This window comes from Eulemur rufifrons, chromosome 24 (genome assembly GCF_041146395.1).
Source record: "Eulemur rufifrons isolate Redbay chromosome 24, OSU_ERuf_1, whole genome shotgun sequence".
Taxonomy (NCBI): domain Eukaryota; kingdom Metazoa; phylum Chordata; class Mammalia; order Primates; family Lemuridae; genus Eulemur; species Eulemur rufifrons.
In genome coordinates this window covers 794,351-803,595 of record NC_091006.1, presented here as the reverse complement: position 1 = coordinate 803,595, position 9,245 = coordinate 794,351, and the positions used below count along the sequence as shown (strand labels likewise).

Sequence of the window (9,245 nt, the reverse complement as noted above, 5' to 3'; positions counted from 1 at the left end):
GTGGCCCTGGGACTCAAGCTCCGTCTCCCTGGCCCGTGCGGGCTCTGCACCACGCAGCGATGACGGTGCCAACTGGGGGAGCGCCCTGCCGCGTGGACGCACCCTCGCGAGCAGTGGACACACGTTCGACCTTGGCGAGCTGCGGCTTCCTTCCTCCCGGCCTGCCTGCCTCCGGAGCGTGGCAGGCTCGGGAACCAGGATGCCGCTGTCGGTGAATCTGCCTGCGCTGAACAGTTAACCAGCACAGCCAGACCTGGCGTTGTGCCTCTGGGGTCCCCCCAGCTGTAACTGCTGAAGTGAATGAGCCCTAAGTCACTTGGCAACTTCACCACTGAATTCCCTTCAACTCTCCTGAAACAGAAAGCAAACCTGGCGAGGTCGGAGTCCCCCCGCAGCTGTGTGTGGGCTGTGTTTTCACTTTACCTCCTGGAAACACCTGCCATCAGCTGCAGCTCTGGGACCCCCTTCCCTTTCGACCTGGCTGAGCTGCAGGAAAACTTCCTTTATGTGAAGGCTGTTGATGCCCAGGCGTTTTTATTAGTCACAACTGATTCATCATAGAACGTTCAGAAACCACAGAAACGTATGAAAAGGAGATAACCCAACAGTCCTGCTAGTCAAGCCGACCCGTGTCAGTCCTGGTGTGATCTGCCACGCTCCTCTCTCCACGGGAGCTGCACACAGCCAAGACCACCCCGAAATACAAACTCCTGTTCCCCGGCTGCTGCCCTCAGCGCACTGCGCATCCTTCCGTGTCAGCCGGACTTTCACTGGCGGGGGGTGGTGTGCTCATAACCAGACTGGCTCAGCCATCTCTCCACGGGAAGGTGGGGATCTGGGGTGTTTCCGGTTTTCAGCTGTCATATAAGCAAGGTGGCAAAGAAGTCACAGGTCAATCGTCCCCTTGGCTTTGAATTTCTTTGCAGACCGCTCACTGGATCGAAGCTGGAATTTGCTCCCATAAATGTAGGAAACAAAGTCATCGATTTCCACAGCGAACACACAGTTTAGCTTAGGGATAACTGGAAAAAAGCAGGAGAGAAAGATGAGGGTCACCCCGCACCAGGCCAATTTATCTGCCTTCTAAACATAACTCGACACCTACTTTTCAGGGCCAAAGGCAACGAACCAAACTCCCTGAACAACTGTAGAAACAGGTTTTCCCACATAACTTTTGGATGGGCTCCTGGCCTTGTGCTCGGTGGGGAAACTTTTACGCCACATGCTGTTTACACCACTTCCTGCGGTTCACGGTGTGAGCTAAAGAATATACAGGAGGATGGAAGGAAGCCGCAGGGAAAACTAAACTCGAAAATTACCGGAACAAAACCTTCCGACTGTGGTTTAAAGTCTCAGCTGGAGGGCCAGGCGGCGCGCAGACAGCCTGGCAGACCCAGTGTCTGCTGGAGTGACGCCGGCCGCCAACGGAACCCCAGGTGTGACCCCCAAGGGCACAGCTCTCCAAACCCCAAGGACAGGTGCCACTTCGGTTTCTTTCCCATTTTCTGTTCAGCTTGAGCCCTTTGGGAGGTGGAGGGCCCAGTCCACCCAGGTTTCCCGAGGCACCGCCAAGCAGCTCTTCCCCGCTGGCTGCTGCTGGCCGGGGAGAGCCGTTGGGGCAGGGAGCGGTCCCCGCAGGCCTGGAGCGTGGGGTCAGTGTCTGTGATCTGTGCTGACTCCAGAGGCCAAACTGAACTGTGGGAGCCTCAGAGAATGGGCAATCACAGCGGCTAGGGGGTCACAGCCCACAACGCCCACAGAGACATTGCTACAGACCTTTCAGGCAGTCTTCTCTGGTGATGATTTTGAAAACATGCTTTGTTTCCTGGAGAAGGATTCCTGTAACACCCACGTACGAGGGGCATTTAGATTTTGTGACTGTAAAGGAAAAAAGATTGTTCAAGGCTCAGTTCTCTGCGGTGTCGGGGGAGCCACAGATAGGCAGGCCTGGGGCAGGGGACACCGGTCACGCCCTCTGAGCCAGCAGCGGAAGAAAGAGAGCACCCAGGGGATGGAGGCTCAACAGTGGGGCGCTGGCCACGCTGGGCAAGAACCCAGGCTTCCCAATCCCTTGCCCTGGGGCTTTGTGGTCTCCGGGCTGCTCTTACTAGGTGTCCTTTGCAGCACCTGGGGCCATGGGGGTCTCGGGCAGGATTCTGGAGCCAAGAGGTCACCCATATGCCCAGCACTGCCCAGGTGCAGTCTGCTCGCCCTGGCAGAGCCAGGTTTCATGTGCAGGATCTGAATGGACACCCATCGCCGTGCACGAGCCAGGAGCCCCTGAACCCTGGCTGGGATGGAAGCCCTGCTGCAGAGCTGCCCGCGGTGACGTGAGGGGGGCCACCAGCACAAGCAGCAGGCCCCTCACCTGCCCTGACCGCTGACCGGCACTGTCCTACGTAGGTGCCGGGGGCACAGCACGGAGTGAGACAGTCCTGGCTCCCGCGCTCATGGACGTGATGTTCTAACAGGGGAGGGGGCGTGTGTGGCAAACCACAGACAATTGTATCTCCTGATTGTGACAGTGCTATGAAGAAAATAAGGACAGGGTAAAAAACGTGCAGAGGCATCACCTTTAGTGAAAGTGGACCCTCGGGGAAAGTGACATCGGAGAAGGGTCGTCTGTGAACACACAGGAGAGCTCTCCAGGCAGAGGGAAGGAGCAAGTGCAAAGGCCCTGCGGCAGGGCCAAGCCCGGTATGGGAGGGGCAGAAAGCAAGGCCAGCGTGGTTAGACCCGCTGCCCAGGGAAGTGGGAGAGGCCTTTTGACCACAGTGAGGAGGCAGAATTTTACTCTGATATGACGGGAAGCTATTGGAAGGTGGAAAACAAGGAAGGTCTGATCTGATTTCTGTTATAAAACCTTCACTCTGGTCACCTGGTTGTGGGGAGGAACAGCGTGTCAGCAGGGAGAGGGTCAGGAGGCTTCGAGAGATGGGAGATGACAGTGGTTTAGGTTTGGGTAGGAGAACATGCTGATGGATTAGAGGTGAGAGTTTAGAAAGAAAAAACACAGATACTTCCTAGGTTTCTGGCCTGAACCGCCAGGTAAACAGTGGTGCCGTTAAATGAGACAGAGAAGACCAGGGGTGGGGTTGCTTTGGGGAGAGATCAAGAGCTCTGCTCTGGACGTGCCAAGTCCGAGATGCCTGCTGGACGTCCAGGGGTTTGTGTCTAGTGGACGCCCGGAGGAGCGGCCTGGAGCCCAGGGAAGGCCCACGCCGGAGGCATTAGCCTGGAGCCGCCGGTTCGCAGCCGACGGACGAAACCACAGGGCTGGGGGAAAGGGACTCTGCGTGAAGGGTCACTGAGTGCCAGCAGCCACTGTGCCTGTGGGATACCAGCAGGGTCCCTGTGACGAAAAGGAACACAGGAACCATCTGGAGTGTGTCCAGCCAGCGGCCAGAACTGGCTACGACAGCCAGAAATCACCGCCAACTCTCGGTGCTGGTGACCTGGGGACACGGCGAGGACCACGTTCGATGCCAAGACACACGCGCTGTGCCGCCCTCAGGCGACAGTCTGAGCATCTGGATGACCATGTGCTCTCAGGCAAATTACCTGAAATTATCGCACCGTGAAGATCTGCCTTTAACAGCTTGGCTTGAATCATCTGCGGCTGCCTACGAGTAAACAGAGCCCTTAATTGACACCACGATAGTCACGGGTCCCTCTGCAGCCAGGCAACCAGAGAGCGGGTCCCAAAGCTGCGTTTATGACCACCCAGCACCGGGGACCTGCCGCGAAGGGCGGAGCTTCAGAAGCGCAACTCACGTGTCTGGCCTGAGGCCGCCGCACAGGTCCCTGATGTACTGTTTCCAGAGTTCATGGAGGGGCAGAAAAAGACTGTACCTGCGGTAAGGTCAGAAACAGGCGAAAAGTCAGGATCGCAACGTCCAAACGGCACAGAGCTTGGCGTGGTGCCAAGAACTGTGACCTGGGACCAATAGGGACTGCGTGCAAATCCTGTTCCACTGCCAATAATCTGGCCAAAATCAAGAACCTTCACCTCTGAACCCTAGTTTCCTCACTGGCAGAAGCTTCCGGAGGCTAAGTTTCTGCTATCGCGAGGAGGAAGGAGTGGCCTTTGTCCCTCCCTCCTTCCTGCTGGCCCCATGCAGCCGTGCTAGCTGTCGTGCCAGCCGGCGGCTCAGCCGGGAGGAGGAGCTGACGGGGCATGGGCCACGCCCGCCCAGGTGGCACGTTCACCTGCACTTCTCCTGAGGGAGAAATGAACTTCAGTCTTGTTTAAGCCAGTCTCACTTGGGGCTTCCTAGGACATGAACATGAACTTGGTGAGCCCTTAAGAAAACAGGAGCTGCTGGTTGCCAGGCAGGTCCCGTGTCAAGTACGAGGTCCGTGGGGAGGGTGAGCGAGCAAGTGCGGGGAGAAGGGGTGGGAACAGGATAGAGCACCCACAGGCCTCCTCTGGGGACATTATCACTTGTCTCGGTGCCTTGCAGGGAGTCCGTTTACACGGAGCCGTAGGTCAGAGAAACAAGAACCTCAAGTTCAAACCCAAGGTGAGCTCTGCCTGTGAGGACGCCGGCTGCTTTCGTGCGGGGGGCCGTGGACAAAGCGATATACTCCGATTGTCTTCTGGAGCGTGGGAGGCCATCTGGCCATAGACCTCTAAGCAAAAGCCTACAGACAACCCCGAGACACGCGAACTCGGACTGTCGCCAAGGACAGACGGAGCGTCAGCGGAGGGAGGCGTCCTCCCACCAGACCGCGCCGCATTCCTTCCAGGAACCTCCGAAACGTGTGGGCAGGTCTGCGTTTGGCAATGGAACCCAAGTGGGTGATCCTGTCTGGCGCTATTAAAAGGCTACAAAGAGAAATGTATTAAAAAACATCAGTTCCTCTTTTCTGTCTAACAAAGCGAAAGACAAACAGCCTGCTGCCACAGGCAACAGATCCACTCCCGGCCGCAGTCTGATCCGCTAAGGGCTAGGACCGGAGTCGGGGTCCCTCGTGGAAGCCGAACGCGGGCGCGGCGCGAATCGGTAAAGGCAGGCTGCCCCCGTGTGGCGGAAGGCGGCGCGGCGGCCCGGCGCACGCAGAGTCGGGGCTGTCGGGGAGGCTGAGCCCCAGCGGGCAGGAAGGCTCGGCTTACCTCTGCTGCTCCGGTTTTATATCAAACAGCCGCAGCTCCCTCCTCTGCCGGGCAGAGAGGCCTTTAGATTTCTTCCTCTTCTCCTTCCGCCTCTGGCGAGTGAAGTACTCCAGAACGACGGCCTTGCGTTGCAGCTGGTCCTCGCGGGCCTGCGGGCTCATGCGGGGCGTGCTCCGCTTCAGGAAGGCCTTCACGAAGGCCTCGGACCGCTGGGCTCCCGAGTGCTGCGTGGGACGAGGCCCAGAGCACTCACCGCGCTGCTCTGGGCAGCCCGGGGTCCCGGCATTGCCACCTGCCTCTCCCCGAGCCACGGCCACAGCAGAGGGCGCTGCCTGTGCTGACCCGCCTATCTGCCCGCTGAGGCTCACACAAACTCTCATTCGCCAGGTGTTGCACACCTACAGCTGTCCAGATGTGAAAGTCAGAGTCACATGCCAACGTGTGACCAACAGCCACATCAAGCACTGACTCCCTGTCCTGCTTTCCTGAGGTTATTCTGATGAGGATCGAAAACCTTTCTATCTGGAAGACGCCTCTCGTCCTCAGCCTTCAGAGAGAGAAGCCTGAGAAATGTGTGACACTTAACCAGTTACAACCAGGTGAAGGCAAGCTCAGGGTAGAACCAAGCTACGGCCATGGAGGAAACGACCCTAACACCAGGGAAAACCGCAAAACTAGGAGCTTCCAGGTGGGCCCAGCCGCAGGGGTGGGAGTTTTGACACCGACAGTCCTCTCTATTTGGGGTTTTCAGCCCGTGGACACGGCATGGCGACTCTCCAAGAGGTCTGCTCCCGTGTCACTTGGGGAAAGGAACTGCCAAGAGCATCTCTGGCCCTGCACCTACTCTCTCCAACGTAAAGCAGCAGCGTCAAGTAACCGTGAATGAGCACAGGCTCTTGCGCAGAACTGTCGTAACTGTGTGTAATTCTTGAAAACACTGCAGGCATCGCGGCCGGTCCAGCTGGAGTTCCAACAATCACGCCTCACTGGCAGTGCTGCCTCTGCCCTCTTGTCTCCCGCAGCCTGGGACGCACCCCGAGCTAAGGTCCTGCCTCCTGGCTGGGCCATTTCTGGGCCCTTGTTGCAGTAACTGGGGGGTAAACACTAGGACTGAAGTTAACTGACAGACTGGTACCGATCTGTCAAGAGAATCAAGCCCTCCTTCCATGGGAGAGAAACAGAAATGAAAACACGATTCACATAATCTCTGAGGTAGACACAGTAAGGATGGCAGGAACTATGTCTGCTTCAGCTTTGTACCTTTAGATGCTAACTAAAAGTTAATTCATCATCATTATTACTATAAGAGGACAGTGATTTGATTCTTTTAAATATCTAAGTGGCCCCTCTCTTTCGTGGAGAAGTAAAATAAAGGTAAACTGGTCTTTCAAAATCTTGGTTTCAAGGTAATGCTCTCGTTATGAGCCACAAATGGAGCTTTTGCCAAACTGACAAAACGTGTTGAAGCATCCAGATAGAATCTGTAAATGCCACTTATGAAATGTGATTTGCGTGCCTTCTTCAGAAATGAAGAGGACATAGTGACAAGGTCAAACGATGGTGCTCACCAGGTGGGCATGGGTTGAAGTCCCCTACACAGTGGGAGATGATATGAAGAAGTCTTAGTTTATGAAACTTGACTTTGGCACAACAGGAAAGGAGGCTGGCATGTAGGAACAGGCAGAATAGCAGACCCTGATCGAGCCTACGATGTCTACTGGGAAAATGAGGAGTAAGTTGTGGATAAGGACGTCTAAACCAGAACTCGAGGCTTGGAAGCCACCGAGCCATCTTTGCCATCACCACTGTCGCTCCCAGACCTCCTATCAAGAACTGTACCTGAACACCAAACTCTTTTGCCTCTTTCTGAGAAAAGGCATGGTAGATCACACCTGGGGGATCTAAAAAGAAAAAAAAAAAAGAGAAATAATCAATTCCTATTGGATATGGCTATAAGACCCAAGACTTTTCTAACTACAAAAATAACTATGCTTATTCAGAGATAGGAGAAGGTGGGGCTGGTACAAAGAGCAAAGCTTCAAAACTTTCCTGGTTGCCTCTTATCCTGCCCTCTGGCCACATCTACCCTAGAAGTTCTAAGGGTATGGTTAAAAAGAGTGCTTCTCAAAATTTATTGTGTGTAAAAATCTCTGGGATCTTATTAAAAGGTAGTTTCTTGGTCCCCACCCCCAGATCCTGCATTTCTAACAAGTTCCCAGGTGCTGTGGCAGGTTAGTGGATCACATTTTAATCTATGAAATTGGAATGTATCTTGATGATGTCTTGAACTGATAAAATACAATAGGTCTTCAAACTCAAAATATATATTGATTGATGTGGTATCAACCTCTAAAAAAATTTCACACGCCTGTTTCTTCTTTAATTTGTCTGAATAAGAAAACTGTGGCACTGGGGACAGAATACGGGTGTGAATGGAGTAAGAATGGGACAAAGGCCCGGTGCAAGGGCCAAATGACTCGAAAATTTGATTCACAATGCACTGTAAATTTCATCCCAGCTCTCTTGTGTTTCCCTGAGTATGTCTGATCAGCAAATCAAGCTGGTTTCAAGTTTTACATAGAGTCTAGTTCTCCCTCAAATGGAAGAGAGGGATTATAACCTATTTGTAGAGAGCAAGTTGAAAGGGCTGAAACCCCAGGAATGACTTTGCTTCACCTGTTACAGGTGCTCAGCATCAAGTCTTTCTGCAACAATACACACCTAAGTTATTGAACACTCATTACTTGCCACACACCCGATTAAAAGCTACACATACTTTATCTAATTACACTTATGCACAAGAGAGAAATTGAGGCGCAGATATGCTGAGACCCTAATCTTGATCATACAGGTAGGGAATGGCAGAGGTGGAAATCAAATTCCTGATCAAAGGCCCAGCCTTAACAGTGTCTACACTCCGCTGCCCTCACGCTGGCTCCCCTGCTTGGCCCCTCTCTTCTCCGCGCCAAGTCCCAAAGCTCTGGGTTAGTGGTATCGTCCTCCAGCAGCTCTCAGCGTTGTACATGAGACAGGGCTGGAAGACCAGGTAGAAAAGAGGAGCAGGGCCTTGACTGCGGTCACCCGGAGGAGTGGTGGCCAAGTCGGGCCAAGGCCGTGGGCCCTGCTCTAGTACCGCATACAACTGAGCAGCCCCCGGAGAACCTGCCCGCTTCCAGCCGTGACGTCAACACCTAGCTCAGCGACTACCGCGCACTCCGGCCCTCAGTGTCTCTTGCGTCAGGTGTGGCAATCCCCGCAGTGACAGGTAGCCCGCACCCATCCCCCACCCGCACCAAGTCCCCGACCCGTAACATCCCCCGTCTGCAATTTAGTGGCCCCGCTTACTCTTCATTTTCGGACCGCTTCCGGTGCGTTCTGATGACGTATCCCTCACCCGTCGCTCGTTCCCTTTCTCTCTCCACGAAGTTCAGCTGCGCAGCGGGGGCCGGAAGCGCCGGAACTCGGAGACGGCGGCGCTTGTGACGTCACGGCCGCGCGCCGAGCTCGGGCGGCGCATGCGTCTGAGGGCGGCCTTGGGGGCGGGTGCTGCTGTGGGTTCCGCGCTGCCGTTGTTTTGGGGGGTGTTTTCAGCTTGTGTCGTTTGTACGCTGAGCAGTAGCCTTGGTGACTCCGCCGGGACCCCGAACGGGGATTTTCCCCGGGGAGAGGCCCGAACAGCCGGCGGCAGGTGCGGCCCTCGCGGCAGACTGAGCGGCCGCCTGAAATACTTCAGCGTCTCCGCGATGGGTGGATTTTCCCTCGGCCCCGGGCGCTCATGTTTCCTTCCCTCTCTGGCGGCGTTTTCCTCGCTCGCTCTCGTTTCCCTTTCCCTTCCCCTTCGGACTGGCTTAGGGGTCTCTGGAATACGGGGCTCCAGTCCCCTCTGTGCTGAGCGTTAAGAGCCCCCCTGACGGGCCAGGTCGGATTCTGCGCAGTCCCGAGAAACCCGGCCTAACGGATTCGGAGCGCAGCTGCTGCAGCGACCTGCCGCTGGCCCGGGTGTTTCTGGTTCCTCCTTCCTTTCTCTTTTCTCTGAACCCCCGCCCCGTCCCCGACTCCCCAGTTCCATTCCACTCCTCTGATTGTCCCTGGGAGCCACCTGCAGCCCTACTCCTCTCAGCCAAAGCAC

The 9,245-nt window shown here is 55.5% G+C and overlaps 1 protein-coding gene across 1 annotated transcript; it reads right to left on the bottom strand.

The window, feature by feature from the left end:
- Positions 1-512: 512 nt before the first annotated feature.
- Positions 513-8,542, bottom strand: POP4 (POP4 homolog, ribonuclease P/MRP subunit). The gene is made up of 7 exons (XM_069457051.1): positions 8,462-8,542; positions 6,956-7,017; positions 5,117-5,340; positions 3,775-3,852; positions 3,562-3,623; positions 1,777-1,878; positions 513-1,022 (listed from the first exon to the last, which is right to left on the bottom strand). The coding sequence occupies exons 1-7, from the start codon at positions 8,466-8,468 to the stop codon at positions 886-888; spliced, it is 672 nt and encodes a 223-aa protein (XP_069313152.1). The 5' UTR covers positions 8,469-8,542; the 3' UTR covers positions 513-885.
- Between the last annotated feature and the right edge of the window lie 703 nt (positions 8,543-9,245).

Bases quoted from the DNA above. Each gene is read 5' to 3' on its own strand.
- POP4 (XM_069457051.1), bottom strand. The intron at 1,879-3,561 runs GTAATTTGCCTG...TTTCCTTTACAG, and splicing joins TCACGGTGCGATAATTTCAG to TCACAAAATCTAAATGCCCC. The intron at 1,023-1,776 runs GTCTGTAGCAAT...GCTTTTTTCCAG, and splicing joins CAGAGAAGACTGCCTGAAAG to TTATCCCTAAGCTAAACTGT.